Source organism: Bacillus rossius, chromosome 16 (genome assembly GCF_032445375.1).
Source record: "Bacillus rossius redtenbacheri isolate Brsri chromosome 16, Brsri_v3, whole genome shotgun sequence".
NCBI classification, from domain to species: domain Eukaryota; kingdom Metazoa; phylum Arthropoda; class Insecta; order Phasmatodea; family Bacillidae; genus Bacillus; species Bacillus rossius.
Window position 1 is genome coordinate 2,632,162 of NC_086343.1, and position 24,166 is coordinate 2,656,327.

The 24,166-nt window shown below is 37.8% G+C and overlaps 2 protein-coding genes across 2 annotated transcripts in view; one reads left to right on the forward strand and one right to left on the reverse strand.

Annotated features, from left to right (window-relative positions):
• LOC134540182 (endoplasmic reticulum metallopeptidase 1-like) overlaps positions 1–2,465 on the forward strand; it is a 36,713-nt gene extending 34,248 nt beyond the window's left edge. The window contains exon 15 of the mRNA XM_063382748.1: positions 2,346–2,465. The gene's annotated coding sequence lies outside the window, so the exon portion shown is untranslated. The remainder of the gene's footprint in view (positions 1–2,345) is intronic.
• LOC134540181 (fatty acid synthase-like) overlaps positions 1,096–24,166 on the reverse strand; it is a 109,956-nt gene continuing 86,885 nt past the window's right edge. Inside the window, exons 26-35 of the mRNA XM_063382744.1 lie at positions 20,728–20,901; positions 17,444–17,642; positions 16,835–17,015; positions 15,210–15,361; positions 13,660–13,895; positions 12,180–12,444; positions 9,245–9,513; positions 7,967–8,197; positions 5,089–5,322; positions 1,096–2,430 (exon numbers count right to left, since the gene is read on the reverse strand). Coding sequence (XP_063238814.1) covers positions 2,278–2,430; positions 5,089–5,322; positions 7,967–8,197; positions 9,245–9,513; positions 12,180–12,444; positions 13,660–13,895; positions 15,210–15,361; positions 16,835–17,015; positions 17,444–17,642; positions 20,728–20,901 — 2,094 coding nt within the window. The 3' untranslated portion in view covers positions 1,096–2,277. The remainder of the gene's footprint in view (positions 2,431–5,088; positions 5,323–7,966; positions 8,198–9,244; positions 9,514–12,179; positions 12,445–13,659; positions 13,896–15,209; positions 15,362–16,834; positions 17,016–17,443; positions 17,643–20,727; positions 20,902–24,166) is intronic.

The window sequence follows — 24,166 nt, forward strand, 5'->3', positions numbered from 1 at the left end:
GACAATATTGTAAAGAGGGTGGTAGGGGTTAGCGGGAAACAGGACAATGTTAAAGAGAGGTGAAGGGGTTCATTGGAAACTGGACAAGCTTAGATACGTGAAAGGGTCAGCAGGAACCAGGGCAAGATAAGAGTGTGGGGAAGGTGTTGGTTAGGTGTGATTTTTTTTTTTTTTGGGAGGGGGGGGGGGGGAGGGAGGGGGTTTATATGTAGGTGGGTAGAGTAGGTGTTGTGTGTGCCCTAGGGTTTTGGGTGTGTTTTTTGGGAGGATTTGGGTGTGGGTGGTGTAGTGTGTTGGTGAGTGTGTCTGAGGGTTAGGGTGAGTGGTTATGTGGGGGGTGTGTGTTGATTGTGGTGTGTGTGGATGAGACTTAGTTTTGGGTGGGTGTGGTTGTGGAGGGGATTTGTGTGTCTAACTAGGGTGTTGTGTGGTGGGTAGGGGGTGTATGTAGTGTGGTGTAGGTTTGCATGAGGGGGTATGTGGATTTGTGGGATTTTATGTGTGGTTGGGGTCTGTTTGTGAGGTTGTGAAAGAGTGGGTGGGAAGTGTAGAGGTGGTTGTAGGTAGGGTGTGTGTGTGTGTGTGGATGTGTAGTTTGTGGGTTTAGGTTGGGGGGAGGGTGTTTGTGTAATTGTGGATGTGTGTGTGGGTAGTTGAGTGCGTGTGTGTGGGGGGCATGAATGGATTTGGGTGGGGGTGTCAGTTGTGGTTGGTGTGGGTATTTTTGGGTGGTGGTGGTGGTTGTGTGTGGGTGTGTCTGTGTGTATGGATATATGCGAGTGTGTGTGTTTAGAGGGGTGTGTGTGTGTGTGTGTGTGTGTGTGTGTGTGTGTGTGTGTGTGAGGGTTTGGTTTTGTTTAGTGTGTGGGTATATGTGTGTGTTTGGGTGGGTGTGGGGGTTTGGGTGTGGTTGGGGGTGTTGGTGGGATAGTGAAAGGGTGGGTAGTGTGTTGGTGAGTGTGTCTAAGGGGGTTTTGTGTGTTATGGTTTTTTTTTGTGGGTTTACATGTGAATGGTGTGGGTGTGTGGAGGGGGGGGGGGGGGGGTTGTTTTGTGTAGGTAGGTGTGAAAATAAAATATAACACCATATTTTTCAATAAAATAAAAACACAAATGCATGTTTAATTTCATGTGACAAATCAAAACATACTCTCTAGGCAATATCCATTTCCAGTTTTTTTATAAGTGTGTTGCTAAATATTCAGAACTTAAACAACTCAGTCCATCAAACATTATATCTAAATAAATCACTCCACTGTATGTGTATATAATGTTTAAAAATTATAACTTATTTTCCCTGAAAATATGTTAACATCATTTAGGCAAGGTCTTAAACAAAAAACTTATTTCAAGAGTTACGTTAAAAACTTTTTTTTTCTAGAAACTTAAATGCAGATATTTTACATTGTAATAAAAAAAAACTAAGATTAATAACTAGATACAAGATTTCATAGTTTTATTTTTAAGCCAATTTTTTTAAACCTTATATTTCAGTGTTGTTTTTATTTTTATAAACTCTTGTTTATTCATAAAGATAACACAATTTTAAACAAATGTGACACTTAATTGTTCAGAGAGAATTACTTCACCAAAACAGTGTCATTTCAACTGAATGAAGATACACTTTTACAATTTAATAATTTGTAATTAGCATGTCTATCTACTGGGAACAATAAAAATAAAATCAGCAATTATATGTGCATTTGAAAAATGTATCTACGTATGTCTTAATGTAATAATTAGTTACTAATAGCAGTTGCACTATCAAAAAAGCACAAATTTTCCTATCTATTCAGTACTTACATTTTGGTACTAAGACCAAGGTAAAAAATTTTACAATCATTCAATTTGATATACTAAAGATAATGTGTTTTGAAATCTGAGTTAATTTTGAATACATATGTGGATAAATATAATAGTTTTATTGCATTTCAGTGTTATGTGGTGTATTGTGATTCATATAAAAATCTCACAATGTGTGTCAACTGTAACAAATAAGTTTTTTTTTTTTTAAGAAAAAAGCATTGAAAAGGGCTAACAAACTATTATTAGATTACACTTGAAAAACAATGGCAAGAACTATATATATCACATTTCAGAAATCAAGCACAAATTACAAACAGCTGTGTATCATGTATTTCTAAGAATCTCTGTGATATAAAAATTAAGTCACATTGATTCAACAGCCAAACTATATTATTTAATTTGATATTAATAACTAAATAAACATATTTATGTAGTGTCTGTACAAACAATGTTGCTATGCGTGTACTCTGATTATGAGCAGCGTACTGCACTGGGAATGTTGTCTCTGCTCCAGTATAAATCAACTGCTATGTTCTCAGATATGATGGAGGCAGTTTCCCTGCTCTCTGCTAGCGTCCTGCGGTTGCCGTCCACCAACACCATGTTCACTTCATTCTTGAAACACTTCAAACAAATAAAGACAAAAATATCATCTTCAAGGCAGTTATAAAAATATTATTTTTAATCTGACGCTGAAGGTTTACCATGAGGCACAAGCTGCTCACAAATATATATATATATATATATTATAACTTCACTTGGATATTATCATTATAAAGCACCTACATAATGTCTGATGTTAACAGAAATCTTTTAATTAATAATTTTGGTTTAGTGTCGATGAGAACCCCACTGTCCATGAGCAATGGGTTCCGAGCTGCAGCACAAGACGAGTGGAAAACTACCAATATTTTCAGAAACAGCAAAAAAAAGAAATCTCTGAATTTAAAAAGATGACTATAGGTTTTTAATACATCAATTTCTTCAGAAAAAACTAATTCTGCCTAGATTTCTTTCATTCTCCAAACAGTAAAAAATTGACCCAAATTTGGACATTTGATGATTTTTTATTTTATATGTTGTTACACATAACTAAAATTTAAAAACTATACACACAATTTTTATTTCTTTTTGTGGGAGAAAAATTGTCAGATCCATAGTGTCGATAAATAATGTGCTATCATGCTATCATGTTCCAAAAAATTTCACAAACTTATATGCGAGTAAATACGGTAGATACTGTACTTCAACAATTTTTTAATTCTGCTTTTAAGGGGACACCCTAGTAGCATTAAAGTCGCCATCGCAGATAGGTCGCACCCATATTTTGAGGTCTTGAATTTGGTATTTAAGATTACCCCCATATAGGTCAAACCGGTAATTCATTGCCGTGGCCGTGCGCGGAGAAAGGTCATTGTACTCGATCAGCTGCTGTTACGGCTCGCCTGCTGGCTCTCTTTGTTCACTGAGCTGCGCATGCGCAGTATAACTCACTCAACGCTCCGCCCAGACTCGTGACCTTCCATCAGCAGCCAGCCAATAGATGCGAGCTTAGCGGAAAAAATATAAGCTCCACCTCCCGTGTACCAATCTTGTCCAGTTCTAATACCAGTTTATTGGTATACGCACCAGTTTTCTCGCTGCCGTGACATGTTCAAGTTTACGTCCATCTTGATGTCTTGACACCAATAATTAATTAATTACGATCCCCAGAAATAAATTGTTAGTTTAAAAAATATGCGTCAACTGTACAATACTTCCGAAATTATAAAATACGTATAAAACAGTTACCAAGGCTCCGCTCATTTTATCTTGTGAAGTTTGTCTCGTATCAGTATTCCGGCTAAGTTGTGACATAAATACAGTATCAGAAATTAACAATCAGCCACGATCATACATTCGTGAGTTTACGTTTTTCCCTCGTGCATTTTAGATTGTCTCCTGCTATAGTTACTCGGACTTTTACAACCTAGGCTTAAATTATTACATGTTTAGAAATAAAAGCAACTTTTCATGTTATAAAATATGTATATTTTGCGATTTAAAATGTTCATTGCCGACTATAAACGTTACGTTTTTCACGATGTTTTTAGGCCTACTAGCTAATATTATCTACTCTTAAAGTACCCACGGTATTTTCTGGTTGTTTATTGTTGTTACGTGACGTAAATAGCGGGATGGATTCGATTTTTGAGTCGTAATTTGCGTGAAAGTATTGTATTGGACTAAATGGGAACCAAACGGGACCTGAAGAATATAGTGCAAATAACGGGAAAACGTAAATAACGGTAACGTAAATAAGGGGTTTCGCTGTGTGTGAACATTGTAAATAAATTTGTATATACCTATATAAACTTCTTTTTTGCATTTTAAAGCAAAATATTGCAAAAACAAAATTCCTCAAAAATTTTAAAAAAATTTTTTCTTCACATATAGGTCGCACTTCATTTTTTCCCCATCAAATCTGGTAAAATTGCCGCGACCTATATGCGAGTAAATACGGTATCTGAATAGAGGCCAATGCCTATATTTTGATGACCCAATACAAAAAAAAAAAATTTTTGTCTTCCTGCGTATCACTCTTTTTTTATACAAACATCCTTCACCGCTGCACATTCTCCTCACAGAGCCAATACTGGCATGCTGCTACTGTAGTTGTTAAGTCTGTTCGGCATAGTGTATAACTATGAGGTTCAATTACTATCATAAGAGTTTTTGTTTTGAAACCTAAGATGCAGATGTCTCTTTTTAGACATTATCACCCATAATAGGTAGGTAATCATAAATCTTCCCATAAACTACTATGTAAATTGAAATTAGCACAACTTTACCTTAAAATTTGGGTATCATTAAATTTAGGAAGGAAAATATTTTGAAGACTACAGAAGTACACCAACATAATAAGTACCTACTAGGTGGATATGTATATTTAAGATGCTTTCCAAGTACTCATTTTTGAAAATGTGCTTGAACCTCCTATTCTTTCAGAATTGAAGGCAGTTGGAAGAATATGAAGGAACAAACACACCCTGATTCATTTAACATATTCCTTCCTATTTTTAATCTTAATTCTGCATCAAAATACATATTTTGTTTACTTTTTTTTTGTTGGAGATAAAATATTTTCCTATGGAAATTGATTTTACAGCAGTATATTCAATAAAAGTGACAACACACATAGCATTTGTTAAAATTATAAACATTGGCGTCTATTTCTGTTCTGCACGGTGTCACAAAAAATAACCACTAACACGCAAAGGTGCTAATAAACTTGTGTCGTACCTTCTGAATTTCTCTGTCGCTATCTGCGATGACGTTGGATAGTATCAGAGTGGCTTCTCCGTCCAGCAAGGTCCCGCAGGGCTGGTAGCTCAACAAAGTGTTGACCCGGGAGTATATGCTCTCTATGGCGCAGCGTATGTTCTCCTTGCTGGATTGCTGGGAGGGCGGCAGCTCTGCGAGTGCTCTTCGCAGGCGGGCGTCCCAGTCCGGGAGCTGCGTGAGAGCGTCGCGCACCTGGTGACGAACATCGCCGTGAATACAGGAATACAGGACTGGTCTTACAGTCAATGTATTACATATGTACTTCAATTTTAGAGGTTTTCAAATGATTACTATGTTCATGACTACATGTACATTTGCAGGCAAAATCATCCAAATTTGTACAAGTATTAATTGAGCGGGTTATCTAGCTTGATAGGGTTCAGGATGTCGTACAAAAAAAACACGTGAGGATAGTCGACTGTCGCATTAAAGTAAAATGCTGTGTACCATGTAAGTGATGTTACGTACTGTGTATTTCAAGACACTGAGCATTTTATATCTCAAAGGCCAACCTCTCCATACTTAAGGTTGAAGCAGGTAAATAAAATAAAGTTTAATTAAAACAATCTTTCATAAAATCTGCTGGGTACCTGCCCCTCGAAGTAATGCTGTTTGATTTGCATGGTTTTCAAGTAACAACGCAACTAAAATATGGCACAATTTGAAATAGTGCTATTTTCCTTTATGTGAATTTTTCAAAATATTTTTAGTATCATTAGGTATGAATTATCACATATATTTAAAGTTGTACCTATTTGAATGTGTTGTCATACATATTGGCAGATGTACCTAGCTACAAATGAAATATACAAAATAGTTAACGAACAATTGGGTGAACTAAAGGACTTACTGAATTATTTAGATCAATGTCTAAAAACAAGGAACAAATTGAGGTTTTAAGACATAAGGTACTAAAATATGAGATAAATTTTCTATATAACAATAAACTTAATTCTTAATGATTGAAAACAGTAAAACATTTTAGCTAACCCTCAGTCAGTTTAATATAGCAATATCAGAACACATTTATTAAATATTACCAAGGAAAGTGGCACACCAGCAACTGGAAGCACGTCATGGATGCTTGTTCCCAGCGTCATTGCGTTTTCTCCCCTCCCTTACTCCACCCCTCTTCCCCCTCAGTTCTAAGAATTCGCCTAAGGCCAATGACAGGTCAGAAACCCCAGCAGACAGTGACCTTCTCCAAGGACGCCTTGCATAAAAAATTGTGTGTGACAAGATGGACCGCACACGATACCTAGCGGCAAATTCGCGAACCTCCCAGCCAACTTATCCTGTAGGCCGCCAGAGCGCAGCACTAGACTGCGCCCTTTATTCCCTTGGTAAAGCAGACGCCTTGGGCGAGTCGATTCTTTTTATATCAGACACCCCTCAACAGGTAGCGCTAAAGTCGACCAGTGCTACCAACTTCGAGACATCAGTCAGAGTTTTTTTATGATGCCCACTCGGGGAACTTCGGGACCTTTCGGTCTGGACTCCCAGCCCCCTCCCCCCCAAAATGATTCAAGATTTACTTTTAATTACGAGACGCGGTTCTTCGCAAGACACTTCGCGTCGCGACTGCAGACAGACCATTTTGCGATTATCGGCGAGTCGACGAGACACTGCAAGACTTCCATCTGGCCGCAAACGACTATGTAGTCGCCTAAATCAGGGATGCTATCCCTATAATCTTTTCAAGTAGTTTAGTCCATCTGCTTAGTACAAGAGTAATAGTTATTTTTCTTTTAAATGTTTTTTTTTGAAATGAAGAAAACATTCGCGTCCACCCGCGCATTCGCGTGTTCCTGTTCCTGGCGGGCGACGCATATGTAAATAGAAGCCAACTTCCCTGTCTGGTGAGTGACGATCCGCGACTTTCCTAATCCTCCCCTTAACTTTTCCGGGCATTTTCTGCCCCGTATACTGTCTGTGTACAAGTTCTGATCAGTTTTGATTCGGACTGTTCCAGACAGGGTCCGAGAGCCGGACGCCGAATTGGCATTTTCATCTCCCTTCCACAACAGGACACAAGCGCCCTGGCATCATGTACCGGCGTGATCTCCGGGAAACGAAGCCCCGATCTCCGGTGCTTCTGTATCTTTTGACCCTTTTTCTGAACTTTCTTTAAATTACATCGTCAGATGCAGTTAATTAGATAAACATAATTTCTGGACTTTAAGTATATATCCTGGGATCGTTTAAACATATTTGTATTTTTTTTTACTGGTTTGTGTATTTTTGTTTTAAATGAAAACTTTTTATAATTTAACAACGGGTCGACCCACAATTTTTTTTTCTCTCTTTCTGAATATACCTGAGAGCTGTTTAAGAATGTAATTAATATTGTACGTTAATATTTTCTTGTATCTGTTATAAGTTTCCTCAGTATGGAGTAATTATATTTCAGACGGAATCACACCTTGTTTTTGTGTTCATTTCTAATAAACTAGTGAAACCTAAAGATCCACCCATCAAGGCAAAGATGGTAATCAGACCGTGGTTTGCTGCTACAAAAATAATAGCAGTTAGCACGGTAAGAACCTTGCTACAGCCTGATAATATAATAAGAAGTTTCACTTCTCTCATGCGTGGACTCCATGCAGAGATTCCTTTTATTTACTTGGGGTTAACATCTTCCAGGTCAGACAGCAGAGGAAACAGATACCCAAGGCCTGTAGTGGGAAACCAATCTAGCATTTGCCTAGTGGTTTCAAAAAAAACTTGCAGGGAAAACAAAAAAACAAATTAGGATAGTTGGAACAGAATTAAAACCAGAGGTTTGAAATGCAACATCAGTGTCTTGCCTTCATGCCTCGGACGCGACACAACCCACCTGGCTGGAGGTTATGTTGAGCAACGTGGCGAGCAGGTTGACCTGCAGCTGTGCCCCCTCGCCCAGCAGCCGGGCGATGGCCTGGTTCGTCTGGGGCACCCCGTCCACCAGGAACATGCGGGTCTTCTCTCCCACGGCCTGCAGCTGCCGGGCTATCTCCAGGGCGTACACTCCGCCCCACGACACCCCCACGATGTTGTACACCCCTCCTCGCTGCAGCTCCCGCATGTCCTGGAAGCCACACGACACTGCAGCCTCTTCCTACCATTTGGTTTGGACGGAATATATTCAAAGGGACTTGGTTTGTCACAAATATTATCAGGACCTTATGTACTACAGCAAATTGAGGGAAAACTCCAAAAATCATTTAATTATGTACCTTATTCCTGTATGTATTCCTTCTTCAACAAATACTTTAACTTTACAGTAAAGAAAAATTTAATGTATACTAGCCTACTAAAATATCATAAGAACTGAAATCATGCCCATAATACATCATCATCACATTAAAAAAAAGGTTAAAATTGATTATTCAATAAATTAATTCTTACTTGTATTATAAGATTAAATTAAAACATACAAAAAATTGAGGAGTTTAAAAAGTTTCAAAAAGAGGATTTACACATGCAACAAATATTCTAATTTTGTGGTTAATCACAATTTAAGTTGACCCCATGTAACTAGTAACTAAATATTACGAAGAAAAAAATTGGTTGTAAAGTCAGTTTATGGACTATAGTTTAACGTGACGTCATAACAAAACATATATGAAATGATTGCATACTTTAATGAATAAAATTGAATCATTTTTATTGAATTATCACTATTTTGTATGGATATAAAGAAGGAATGAAATGAAATCTACAATTTAATTGATAAATTTACTTTTAAATACACTCATTAATTCAAATATGTTTATTACTTTAACGAAGAGATTATTTTAACTGTAACTTTAATACACTTTTGCTATTTAACTCCTTCCAATCTGTGTTATTCTGTTAAGGATAGGACGATGATAGGAAAAGTAGGAACCGAATGGGAGTGTTTCAAGTTTAATGTGCCTCGAAAAAGTAAAATCGATGGGTTGTTCCAATCGAGTGGAAGAGAGATAGATGCGGCGCAAGCGTACAATGAGCGTAACGGGACAATATGTGTTACGGGACAATTTTTCGTGCGTGCAGCCGGCATTCATCGATTTATTAGACGCCACATCAAAAAACTCTTGAAATGACTTGAAATAAACTGACGTGAAAACAGTGACCCGAATGGGAGACGGACCTGCGCCACGGCGGCGGCGGCGGCGGTGCCGCGGGGCGCGTGCACGAGGACGGCCGGGCAGGCCAGGAGGCGGCCCAGCCCCGACGCGGGGCCCTGCAGGCCGGGCACCAGGAACACGGGGTGCATCTCCCGCACGTGGGCCGTGCGCGGGCTGCGCGTGCACGTCTCCTCCAGGGAGCACGCCCCCCGGCTCGCCAGGTCCTCCCCCAGGGCCGCCAGCTCCCCCAGGCTCCCGGGCAGCAGCATGGGCAGCTGGTTGCCCGACGAGGCTGCACACGCGCACGCTTCCCTTGCCAGGATGCCATTGCCAATAATAAAACATTTATTGTGTAGGTGGTAACAATTTTCAGAATTAAAGCACTATTGTGCATTCCGCTATTCCGACTTTTTTCAACGTTTTGGAATCGACTTTTGTTTCTGTCAAAAAATACACAAACTTAACTTGAACATAGCCTAACTTTTTTCACCTGTTCCAGCTGATTACGAATTAAAACGAGCATTCCTGAAGTTAAATGTTCTGACCAAAAGAAAATACTTAAAAATAATTTACAGATGTAAGATAAACATATATACAAATTTAAACATTTTATTCACAATTTTACTTGCCCATAGAAAAAAATGGGTACATGTACACTTATAGTTATGAAGGTGAGAGACCAGACCACGATGCCAGGTTCGGAGCTGGCCGGCGCCACATGCCGTGCCACGCGCACCTGACTTGATTACTAGGGTCGTCGCTACCCCCTCCCCTCCTCAGTGCTGCTGTCTATTGCTGAGCGGCCTTGGGAATGCCACGGGCCGCCGTGCAGTGGCGCGAATGGACACCGCCTTTCTGTACTTTTCGTGCGTCGGATCGGCCCGGGATGACGCACACGTAACTTACAACCACTCTTGTCAGTTCTGGAAGGACGACCCACTAGTATAATGGGGGGGGGGGGGGGGGGACGTCAGTTCCGAGCGAGTCCAGCCACAGTTCCGGAGTTCCAAGAGTTCCACAAGCGAAGGAAAGTGCGACATCGGCGAAGAGGGTGAGAGACCCCCCCCCCCCCCCCCCCCGAGAGTGGTGCGATGAGGAGTTCAAATGTTGGGGAATAAAAATGGAACTAGAAATATAATTTTCCCATCTTTCTGTTCCAAAGAAAAAAAAAAACAGAAATGTTTTGTTTGTTTACTCCTAAAATTGAGTAACACTATTTTGTTTAATAGCTAGATGACAACACAGGAATTCTGTGCCTCATTCTGAGGAATCAAAGTTAACAATTAGGTCCCCTAAAGACATTTGACCACATCTTAATGCTGAATGGCGAGAAACACACAAACGTCAAAAGAAAGGAAAATCAACTGTTCTTACCGAGACACCTGTTAAACAACAGACACAAGAAGCAGCAAACAAATTGTCAACAAAACGAAATAGATGTCGAATACTGGAAGAACACAGTGACTGAGAAGATCCTTATCAATTACATATGTTGACTCTTCTGATGATTTGTGCAACAGTGATTAATATGTTGAACAGTTCAAAGTGGGGACTTCATTATGGTTAAAGTACAAGGAAAAACTGCTACTAGAAGTCACAATTCTGTTGCTCAAGTTGTGAAAATGTATGATGATGGATTTGGAGTTCAATTTTACAAGAGGGCTGTCTCCACGACCAAATTTGAAGCCACAAATGAAGAAGAGACCTTTTTTGCTTCAAGCTAAGTGATTGCTAAGCTACCTAGTCCAATACTATATGGCAAGAGGGCTTGTTATGAGAATATGATATGGTTCCTAATTGATGTAACTAAATTCAGTGTCCACTAGACTTGCTATTTCCCAGAAGAACTTTGACCTTACTTTGGTTATTTTTTAATTTTTAAAACTCATTTGCGAAGTATTTACGTCATATCAGTTCCAACTGAAGCTACTAGATCGTATGTTTTCCATATTCAACCAAACGTTTCAGTTAACCCCAATGTGTGGTCCAAAATAGAAGTTATTATTTTTATTAATTTTTCTGAAATTTGTAAGAGATACATGTACAATGACAATACTAAAGCTGGTGAGCATAGGTAACTATAAATTCACATTATTTCTGCAAAATAATAAGGAAAGAAACTTTCTGGTCCAGTTAACCCCAACTACGCCTACTCAGAATTCATTATTAATATAAAAATGTGTATAAAATTCATTATTTAATTTAGTAAAATAATGAATTATTTGCGAAGCTAATGTGACCAACACAGTATAATCCTTAATGAAGATACAAACCTAACCCATGTGGTTTTCATCCTTTCAAGTACTATACATTCTAACGACTGACTTTCATTACTTAGGCATGATATTAAAAACTGTTTGTGAAATAAATCCCGTGGTTGCTTACGACCCACATTGCCATGGCTAAGAGACATTGTTTACCCAACATGGCCACCAATTTACTAAAAAGGGTGTGTTGAGTAGCGGCTCGTCAAATTAACATTTTTATGTAGTGAAGGGAAGAATGGTCCCGCTGTTTTTCAGCCAGTCAACCAGAATTTTACAACCACAGACAGCAGCAAAGGCCAAGAGTAGATCCAGATCAAGCCCTTTGTACAGTGCATCGCAAGCAACCACTGGATTTACTGTAATTAAATACTGTGCCTAAGCAATGAACCAAACTATTTGTGCACATGGAGTTGTTTTTCTTCCTGAGTTTTTTTGTCATGTACTTATTTTCATTGTCATATTATGGCAGCCCTTATGAAAAAATTTTTCATGAAGGTTGATAAAATGCTGTAAAAATCAGTAACTTTTGTCTGAGAGACTTTATTTCAGTAATTAATCAAGGATAGTAACATTTTTAATGGAACTTAAATTTTCTTCAAGTGTTGATGTATGCAAAAGACCAATCTTGTGTTGTGCTGGAGGTTGGGATTGCAAGATGAGAATAAACGTGTAATATCTTTAAAGTACCTACCTTTATCAGCCGTGCAGTTGTTGGGGACGGAGAGGTAGACGGTGTCGCCCGGCATGCGCGCCAGCAGCTCGTCCAGCTCTCGCAGGACGTGGCGCAGCGAGGCCGCCCCGTGCCGGCCGTCCCACTGCACGTCCAGCACGGGCAGTCCCCGCCGCCTCCTCGCGCCGGCCGCCCCGTGCGCGGCGCCGTGCATGAGCAGCACGTAGCGCTGCACCGACCGGTCGCCCAGCACCACGTCCAGCAGACTCACCAGCTCTGCGTCTCTCTGCCGCCAACAACGACAACACTAGCCTCCAAGACCATCCTTCACTGTACAGTAACCAAACTAATACAGTAGAGTCCCGCTTATCCGAACAGGGCTAGGACAAAAAAAAAAGTATATCATTTAAGAACTAAGAAAAGTAAAGAAAAACAAGTTTTTTCAAGTAATGTTGTACGTTTATTAATATGTACATAAGAAACTTATAATTTATCTATCTATCTATGTGAGTAATTAAAAATCTTATATGACACTAAATACCTATGTACGCTAAATAATAAAGGTGTATATTTCGTCTGACCTTCCTTACTCCCAATTAGTTCGGATTAGCGGGATTGTACTGTACAGTATTCAATCATAATTTTTATGTAATTTCTAAATCAAATTAAAATAAAGTTAAAGCTTATACACAATTTCAAACCACACCAAACAAACTTTTTTTTTGGGGGGTTCTAAAATACAATTTTTAAGATGGCTACACTTGTGGCTCTGCTGTTATCACAATTTAAAGTATTTTCAAGACAAAATAATAAAGCAAAATGACACAGGTGCTGATTTTATTTTGCCAAATAAAAGTTTCTAAGCTTTTTTCCCCTCAAACTACAATGAACGAAAGCATTGGATTGGCATTAGTATTATTTTAGTTGAAACTTCACATTTCTTCTTTACATTATTCTGGGATTTTGTATTAACCATCATTAAGTACATATAATTGTTTACTCTTGGAACTACAACAAATAGGTAGTTTTACTCATTTTTGGGAGTAAACAAACATAACATTTCTGGGGGTTTTTTCTTTAGAACGTAAAGATGGGAAAATTATATTTCTAGTTCCATTTTTATCCTCCAACATTTGAGCTTGTATCCCATTCAAAGTCATCTTAAATTTGAAGTTGTCTTGTAAATGACATCTTACAATCGAGGTAATATTAAAATTTATGTTGTCTATTATATTCAACTATGTTTTATATCGTAGGTCGCCCTTTATTTGAAAGCATTTACATTTCAGACCAGCAGAAATACTAGAACATCTTACATTTAAGGTCATTATATACAAACATCTGGGTATGCTATGCTGCTCGGTATTATTCCTTAAGAGAAAAATTTAATTTACTTTCAACTTGTACAATAAATGTAATAAAGTAACACTAACGAACTATTTCAAGCACTTGATATAATCGCTAAGCGCGAAAGGGATCACGGAAGAATGGCGAGACCCACCACCGGGAGCATGAAGACGGCGGCCAAGGGCTCGGGCGTGCCGGCAGAGTCCTGCAGGATGCGGGACGCCTCGAGGGGCGAGACCGCGACGTGGGCGCGGTGCTGCGTCCTGAGCAGGTGCAGGCGCCTCCTCGTCAGGCTGGACACGGCTCTCTCCCGGCACCACACGGCCAGGTGCCGGCAGCCGCGGTCCACCAGCCACTCCGCCAGGTCCACGCAGTCCGCCAGCTCGTCTCCTGCGCGGGCAGGCCCCCCCTCACTCGCACCCGCAAGTCACTGCTGGTTCTGCCGTCATCACTTATTTCTATCGAGTGACTGATATTAATTTTTTTTTTTCATGTGATGGTTTCTTCAAAATAAAAATACTTTACTTCCCCACCATTATTTTCTTCATTTATACATTGTAATACACACATCAACATTTAAAACTGAGTTTGCAAGGATGTGCACAATAGACACAGATTAACAAAAACAATAAAAATACAACATATACAAGTTGCCTAAGTCAATGGACGAATGGTTGAGTTGTTAACTCCGCCTCCTTGTAGGTCAAGATTTCCCGTCAGTCCATGCATTTATAGATAGTGATTGAGGGACAAAGTTTTGAATGGTATGGCCATGTTAGCTCGCAGGAATGCAACTGTCATGTATTAATTCTCTCTATAACACCGCAGACTGAAAAAGGCAGACATCAGCAGACAACTGTATTTTCAATTTTTTAAATTTGGTGTCGTCAGTATAAAAGAAAAGACGGATATGTTTAAACTTTGCTCTAGTACACAATAAAACAATCCCCAGCAGACAACTGTATTTTTGGATTCGAACTTGGCACCTCTAGCCATAGTATATATTCCTCATTTAATTTTTTTTTTTCTCCTTCCAACAGTCACTCTGGTCTAGTGGCTAACGTCTTGACCCCGGAATCAGGGCGGGGCCGCCGCGATACAGCCTTTAAATAACACCAGCGCTCCTTGTTTACCAAAATATGAACCTAGATAGCTGCCCCGCTGGCAGTGAGGTCAGCAGCAGACAGTTCCATGCCACGTGACACTACCACCTGACCGGGCAGCCACGCTCCCCCCCCCCCCCCCCCCCCTCCGAGACGTGGGGCCATGCATCACCTCTGGAACAACTACCCTGAAGCAACTACATGTTGCTTTGTTTACATTAGGTCCCAGTATTCCCCCCCGCTCACCCTTCACACATCTGGTGAAACAAGCATTAGGACGCAAAAAACCAGGATTCAAATTTAAAAGGATTCCAACCTTTCTTTTGTCTGGGCAATGTTCTGATCACCACACCTCACAGCAGTCGTTCACAAACCCTGAAGAGTGACAGCTTGGCTCAAGGGAAACAAGATTATACTAGAATATAACAAAACCATATTGGGTAACTGAGTTGGTAAAATGACATGAATCAGGGTCAAAAATTAAAAGGTTTTGGAGCTACCACTCCACACCTCAGTCTCTACACACAGTATCTTCGAAACAATGAGGGTTAATTGTCCCCCAAGGCTATTATACAAGCTTACAAAATACTTTCCAACATACCGACAATCAAGCAAGAGTTTCTGGAATCAATAACGAACGAAGGTCTGGTATCATTTTCCTTCCACTCTGGTGCGCTGTTTTTGACTTGGTACTTGTGGTTTTTCTTCTTTGTGATGACCACCTTCCCCACAAAGTCACCATCACAAAGTGTCCTAAAAAAAAAAGAAGAAAAAAAATTACATTTGCTTTTTGGCAAAATAATCCCAAAAAATATGGACCAGAAGAATTGACAACTTGCTACATATACAAGGGTCATTCAATATGTAACGAGATAAAATTGATGTAGCTGAAAAGGTTTATTTAATGAATGTGAACTTTTGGAAGTTTAAGTTGTCATCCTTGCAATCACTTCTGATCATCTGTTTGATAAGATTTTGTAAACATAACCTATAAATCAGTCAGTTCAAGATGTCAAGTCTGATTGAGAATTGCATCGCGGAAGAACAACTTGCCGTGTTTAGATTTTTAGTTGTGGAAGGTGTTAAAGGTAGTGATATCCATGCAAGGATGTTAAAAGTGTATGGGAACAATTGTTCGAACCATTCGAACATTCACAAGTGGGTATAACAATTTAAAAGTGACCGCAAAAGTATCGGTGATGAGCAGCGAAGTGGCCGACCAGTCGAAGTTGCCACTTCTTCCTTTGAATCTCGCAATGATGCAATTACTGTTGAAATTATAGCTGCGAAAGTGTCTGCAAGTGTTCAAACTGTCCATAACATCATTCAAAATAAACTGCAATGCAAGAAAACCTGCATAAGATAGGTGCCGAGACAACTTACGGATACCCACTAAGAAACAAGGCTTGACATCAGTAAACAGTTTGAAAGCTTGATGTTCCATTGAGAAGGAAGTCTTTTTGAAAGAACTGTAATGGGCGATGAGTAGGGCCATCCGAAAGTGGTAAATAAAAATGAGGAATTTCGTCATTACAAGTAGGTAAAAGCGGTATATAAAATTTTGTCAAAAAAACTGAATAGGAGTGTTAAAAATCTGCAATAAAAATTACCAGCAAAACAGGTTTATTTTTGAAAATTATTTTCTTCCTGTATATCTTACATGAATACGTATGCATACACTTTATTAACATAAGAATAGCATAATAAATCAAAGCAAGTATATAATGTATTTTGTATTTACTATTTTAAAGTCACTTTAGTGCACATGGCTTGCAGTAAATTAAAAAATATATATATATATGTTGCAAAACAAATCAAAATAATGATACAATTAAAGATGTCCATTGAAATACTTTTTAAGCATAATTTCAATGATTTGGATTTTTAAAAAATTTGGAGTTATCACTGAGAAGCAGCTTTCTTAGACATCCAGTGTTTTAAAGCTTCGCAACAGATGTGAAGCTTCACATGAATTGCTAAGCTTTCCATCACATTCGGGGCTTAAAATAAAATGAATATCAAATTTACTGGTGAAGTCAAATCAAATATTAAAAAAATCTATGATTTGATTCGCTCAGTTAAAGCCTTGCACAGGCCTTCTGGATACTAAGTGAGGCCAACACAAATTCAAAAAGCCTGATGGTAGTTCATGTCATCATTAACCACACTCATTGAAAAGACTTAGAAAAGGTTCCATAAGGAAAAGGCAATGAAAGAGAATCTTACTTAAATATCTCTTTTTCCTGTGAGAAAGTGAACAGCTGTTTATCAAACGGCAGAACTACGCCGGCCTCTATTCCTTCCGCCACTGCGTCATGCAACTGCTGCTTCCAGGTATCGTGCATTTCGAAAAACAACTCTGGTATGATGCCATTCAAGCTTATGGCGTCTAAAAATGGTGCCATACCTGAAAATAAGAGAGCACGTTCAAAACCATCTTCATTAAGAATACAAGGATACAATACTTGGAAGTAGTGGCCATTTAAGATTATTTTAGTGTATACAACTATGGTATAATATTTATCCTTTGTACACAACATAAAGTTATTCAATAATGAAACATGTACAGGGTCGTGTCCTAAATACATAATGCAAGTGTCATGGGGGAAGCATAAAGTGAAAGTTCAAACTGTAACCATTTATAACTCTTCAAGATGCAACTAGTAACTGTAAGAAACATTAAATATAAACATAAATTGTGATTTCTCAGAACACTACTTATCATTTGGGAGTGTGATATGCTGTTGAATATGTTATCTTCAACCGATATGCATATTAGAAGAGCTTAGTTATTCCGAGATGAGCAGATGACACATGTTGATTGTTCGAGCTCACCGAACTCCTGGTTCTGCTCCATCGCTGTCCTGGTCAGCTGCAGTATGTTGCCATAGCTGCATACAAGGGACGTCACCATCCGCAGAGGTAGATCGTCTGATAAATTGACAATGTTGTGAAAGCCTGAACCGTTACGGGACTGCAGTAACTTAACTGCAAAGTTTTTCTCCCGAAAGTCCTTAATGTTGCTGTCTTGCAGCTGAAATAAAAAAAAAAAAGGGTGTGTGAAATTATGTGCCGGCTTGCTCGTTAATTCTAAACATACAGGTTGGTAGCAGAATGTCCTGTTCTGCCCATAACTATGCTCATGACTACGCTATCACACAATTTAGCCTGGTAACAGTCCAAACACAAAGGATGTTCACAGAGCTGCCATGACATGCACACTGCCTTGAAGTTACCAACTTGGCAATACATAAATACACTAGGTACTTAACGCTAACAGTCCCAATACACAAAACAGAGTTGGGTGAGGCAGGGTGGCAAGGAGCTATTTCCGTGCACAGGCACACAATCTGAGAGCAAGAGAGAGATGACGGGAGGCAACTAGCACAAGATGGGTGTAGTTTCAACTTTAGAGCCCTGGCTGTAGGCCTCCGGGGCCGCTAACACAACACAAACTTGGAGCAGTATCAATCATGAAACCTTCTACCGTGTTTTCTCGCATAATTGTCGCTCATTTTATTCTAAAATCAAGTTTGAAAAGTAGGCGTGCGAAGATTATGCAGGAAAAAAAAAATTGATAGGTAAATTTATTCATAAAAACAAAACCCATTCATGGAAAGTACGTTTATTTAAAAAAAAGGTGGAGTATACAAGAGCACACCAAACAATTTATATTAATAATTCATTAAACAAAAGCCTTTCTTCAACTTTAAATAGAAAAACCAAACTGTAACGCGAACGCAAGCCACTTGAATCTGTGACGTAAACCAACGCGTAACTATTGCCGTAGTACACATTTACCACGAAAGAATGCGGGCCCTCAAATGTAGTTAACTCGACTCTCGACAGAGAGCGCGCATTGCATGCAATCGGCAAGATATAGATATTCAACTACGTGTGTGCGCTCTATACGGGAAGCAACATAACCAAACACGAATGATGCCAACTAGCGCTGGCTACATGTTCATAAGGGGTACACCGCGGCGACGCAGGCGGTCAGATAAAGGAAATAAAGTTTAAAAAGTCTTTAAAAGAAAATTTACACATCAGACAACTTTGTATTTCCGTTAATTAAATAAGTGGTAATTTCAGAATAAATATTAGATTTCTACTTTATTCTCTTTTAAGAAAAATGTGGGAGTGAACCTGCCGGGAATCCAACCTAGACCATCAATAACAACTCCTGCATCGTTGTAGCATGCAACTGTCAGGGGGGAACCACAGGTTATTTCACACATGAAACAGCATATCATGTATATTGACGCAATACCACAAATCTGGGCTTCAATGAGTGTCCAAAACTAGTTTCCGTGGTTTCTCAATCACAAATAATGAAAAAACTAAACTGTGCTGAAGCTGCGGCTAACTATCTAGTTATGTTAGCAAAACATCAAGTTTAGCTTCATTCCCACGATGGAGGTTTTGCTGATTCCAGATCATTATAACTACACATACATTTTTTTTTAATTAGACTACTGAAGTAAAGAATTATCCAGTTGCAGAAACCCATAAGATAAACTTCAAGTGAGTAACCATTATATAATTAGTAAGGCAAAATTTTAATTATAAAATTTTACCTGACTTTTACAAATGTCAGATACAGTAGAACCCTGTTATAATGTTCCTGCATATGTTTTCCTGCTTATAATGTCATATTTTTAAAGTCCCAATATTTCCCCCATAAGGACAATGTATTTATTTCCTGCATATAACGTTCATAAATAGTGTAATTTCCTGCTTATAATGTTTGCTTTCTAACATTCAATAAATGGGGAAAAAATGTTTTAAAACCAAATTATTTCAACACTTACGATAAAAAGTTTCCTTTATGTATGTTTATGTTTACAATCACTGCCATACAATACATGAAGTTTGTTAAAATACTATTTTATGCAATATACTGAAGGTACACAATGTTCATAGTTACGTGTCAGTTGGCACCCTTAGTCAACTCTTCTCTTCCTTGCCATTCCAGTGGGTATTCAGATGCACGTACATAGTCCTACGATATTTAAGTTGCCAATCATTGAGCGAGGGCATAACTAAAAGTGTTTTCTATTGCTTACAAATAATATTTTTTTTTTTTCATTCATATGTAGGAATCCCAAAATTAAACATTTTCAGGTGGCGAAGGAGTTGATGTTCTCACTTTTAATGTTGTCATCATGAATCGTGAGACAATTTTACAAAAAATGTGGCAGTGTATCTTTAAAGACAAACAAAATTTAACCAGGGAACAAGAGGAAGTTGAAAAATTGTTGGCTTGTTTCAGAAAATTCATGTATCAAGTATACTATCTTTGGTTTTAACATTAAAGTTGTTTACATAGCTTGGTGAGTCCATTGGTACAAAGCTCGAACATTGTTAAGTGCTAAATTGAGATTTCCTGCTTATAACGTTTTCCTGCTTATAGTGTTTTTTTCTTGTGCTCCCTTGAAAAACATTATAACAGGGTTCTACTGTATATCTGATGGAAAAATTACCCTCTAAAATGAAAAGTAATGTTTATATAGAAAATAATCTTTAAAACTTGCAATAAAACTAAAAAAAAAAATGTTGTGCAAGTGCAACACACAGGGATATGGTTTCACATGTAGAAAAATATTTATCACGAATCAGTCATTTGTCACAATATTGTGTTCAAACAAAAACCACACAGCTTGCCAAAATAAAAACATTTCTATAACACAAAACTGAAAAAATAACATTAAGTATGAGTTTCTGTATTGTGAGTTTTTTTTTTTACATTTTAACACTGTAAAATCACTCCTAAACTTTGAATACTTTTAATCGTAACCGTTAATGGCGGTTTTTGCTTAGTAAGTGATGTAAAAAAATGAGCTAAATCACACATTTTAAGGCATCTGCCTACCCGGGCAGGCATTCAGTGTGCGGAGCTTAAAAAGAAACCAAACAATTTTAAAAGTGCTCAAGATATCACAGCGGTGTCTGTTAACAAAAATCATTTAAGGATACACTGAGGGCAGATGAGTACCGTAGCTCTGTTTCCCTATTTCATTTTTGAACTTTGTATTTAGAAGAGTGAAAATAGCTGGAACCCATTATTTACAGAAGGTTCTTGAAGGTTCAGAAGCGTCACCGCGCCAGCTGGGTCTCACCTGCGGGAACTTGCCGCGGAAGAAGTGTCTGTGCCGGTCGTCGAGGACTGCGACACACACCTCCAGGCCCAAGTGCAGGGCGACCGCCACGTAGGTCTGCTCCAGGAGCAAGTTCCCGGGCAGGACCAGCAGGCTGTTGCCGATCCTTGCTTTCAGGCCCAGGGAGTAGTACGCCTGTCACAACAGCATCGCTAACATACCTGGCGTTCCGGCAGTCATGAGGACTTATCATCCGTTCACTAATGGCAACGTCACTAGAGGTGTAAGCGTGAAAATGTTCCTAGGAAAAATATGATCATATATATTTTATGTGGGTTTTTCCTTTTTTCTCATTACCAAAATAGATTTACATAATTTAAGATAGGTTGATATGCATAATGCAATAATTTATTTTCTGCAAATTGGTAGGTACCGATTAAACAACAATTTTTTGTTCTTTTCGTTTGACAGAGTTTAGAATTGGGTCCTACCCAACTCTCAAATGTTAAGTGGTCCACTGTGTTGAAAAGAAAGACTAAATGTATGTTTCATTTGGTTGTTTGTATAAAAAGAGGTAATAAAAAATTTAATTGTACGTTTATGAGAAAGTATAACTTGTTTGAAAAAATTTTCCTGTAAATCACATCAACATTTTCAAAAAAAAAAAAAAAAAAAAAAAAAAACCTTTTCGAGACATCTCCAAATATGAAACTGTGCACTGTACGTGTGATGAACAGACATTTCGATGATTCATTTAAAATCCATAGGCATCGACCATACTCAGGTATAGGACTAGGAGTGTGTAACATATCAGCTCTCCAGGCTAAAAATGACCCAACATTTGTAATACAAGAAAACACTTTAAAAATTATTACAAGGCACTATAAGCAAAAGACGACAAGAGTACTGTATTTTTGATGATGGTGATTGAACTGGAAATTACAATAACTTGTTATCTAAAATAGAATTCACCTGCCCCTGCAAGTAACATTCTAATTCGTTCCACGAAAACAGAGTGCTAATCAAAACATCACTAATCAAATACCATTTAATTAAGACACTGCTCCTGTTAAAATTAATTTGCAGTATAAAAAATATATACAAATACATTTGAAGAACAGTTAAGAAAGTGTTGAATAGTATTTTAAGAAATTACAACCTAAAATTAGATTTTAAAAATCCACATACCACATAATAAGACTTGGGCACAGCATTCCTACGCTAACAACATTTCTGAGTAACAAAATAATATTTTTTTTATATAGGAGACATATTTCAGTTCCAATAAGAATTTAAATAAAGCATAAACTTAAAATACTCTATTGTTAGAATAATTATTTATCCTTTTAATGTAAATCCCGACTCTATGTCTGTATGCCAAGATTTGCATCAAATTATGTGCGAGGTAAACTAGCCCTGAAAGCTTCTGGCTGTTCACTCTACAGCTGCTGCTGCTGACACACAGGATGACGTAATATAAACATTGGCTGAACACTTGGGCCATCATCAGAGATAAATAAGCAATGAAGGAAGTGAATAGCTCGATAATGTTTGTTAATTCATCACATTATTAATTTATTGCATTGTATCTAATGCTACATAAGTGATGTTGCCAATGTCCGTGCATGGAAATAAAAATTCACGAATAGTGCTTTACTTTGAATCTATGACCGCGCTACTTCAAATCTTGCCGTAATTCATTGGCGTCTTTACTTTATATATGCATTAATCAAACAGCGTTACTTTGAGGGACGCGTGAATTTATGAAATAATGGCAGAAACTGATTATCGTTGAACCATTTTTCAATTTTACAAAATTCTGTTTTCAGTCACCAAGCCACGGTGAGTTACGACAAACTGAAGAACAACCTGAGCTATGTCCACCCATGCAGAGGAGAGGTAGCCAGCCATTAAGAGGCCGTGTCACAAATTTGCGCTCCTATCTATATCAATGTTATTTTAAAAGGCAGTTTTTCTCAAAGTCTATAAGAGGTAGGGGCCGGAAATTTTGCCTACTGAAAGTATACAATACATTTAACATAACCGCTTTTTTTCAAATTTAGTTATCATATCATATATTATTTCTGTGATGAAAATAATATTATAAATATTTTGATTTGTCCAGATACATTGAAATTTTGCTTATATTTATAATTATTTAGCAAAAACTGCAAACGCCATTGAAATGTATTGCACATTACCTTCCGATCAGTGTCTTCATGATCATGATGGGTTTATAAACCTGGGTGTAATCAAGTCTTTAACAATTACATGACAACATTTATACTTAATAATTTGGAGATATGCCTTTTCTATCCTCAGCCCCTGAGCTTTTACTATCTGGTCTGGCGACCGACCTGACACTCTTCAACCACCCCAGGGGTCTCCGATTGCACATCTTATCAAAAAAAAAAAAGCTGTTCGTTCATTTGTTTTTGTGTTCGAGCGAAGGTTTACTTCTCCATAAGTGCCACAGACTTCACACATTTATGCCAAGGGAATATTCCGCTGATGTGACGCTATACGAATGTATTATTCGCGACCATACAACTTTTTTGTTTGTCATCGGGAAAATGACGCCGCAGTTTGATTTTTTGTGGTGATATAAAATAAATTTTCTTGCTAGGGAATGTTCATTTTGAATTGAGCATTTTTAAATGTCAGCGTAGAATATGCTTATCTGCCCATTTTGTTTCTTTCCATAATAATGAGTAAAGTTAACATTGTCATAGAAATTTTATTATATTCGTTTGCCGTCCAAGTACAAATGTCACACTATATCGCACGTAATTCTATTTTTTACTAATTTGTTAGTTGTCATTTTATTTAAGTTATAAATAACAGTAATAAAAATTATTACTTAATAGTCCAGAATAGAGATTGAGTTATTATTCATTTAATAGGAGTTTAAAATATGGTACTACATACATATTTATATTATCTTGTTGTCTTCTTTGTAACTTTACTGGAAGAATGGCATTTGGTATGTATGTTAACTCACAATGAAAATACTTCAGAAGTACTCAATTAACAGTGAACAACCTAGGGCCTATACTAATTTCATTATGTTCATGAAATATAATTGATATTACTAATAATGAACTGTATGTGTTTTGCGTAGAGATATCGTACGAACTGTATGTGGTACAGACCAACATTAGCTAAGACTCTGTAAATAAGTAATTTCAGTTAATGTGTAGAGAATATTAAAAGTAAGAAATAATGATATATATATAAAACAATGCAGAGTAATCAGCATAAAAATAGAAGTTGTTTTTACGTAGCGCCTACTGGAATGTATATTTTGTGTTGAATTATGTGGTATGATTAGTATTCTCTTATTGTAAGATGTGTTTTGTTAAAATCTTATAAAACATCACTTACTGTTGAAGGATTTTCATTTTTTTTTGTGATGATCTTACTTAAACAAGTTTTAATTATATTACACATGTATATTTTA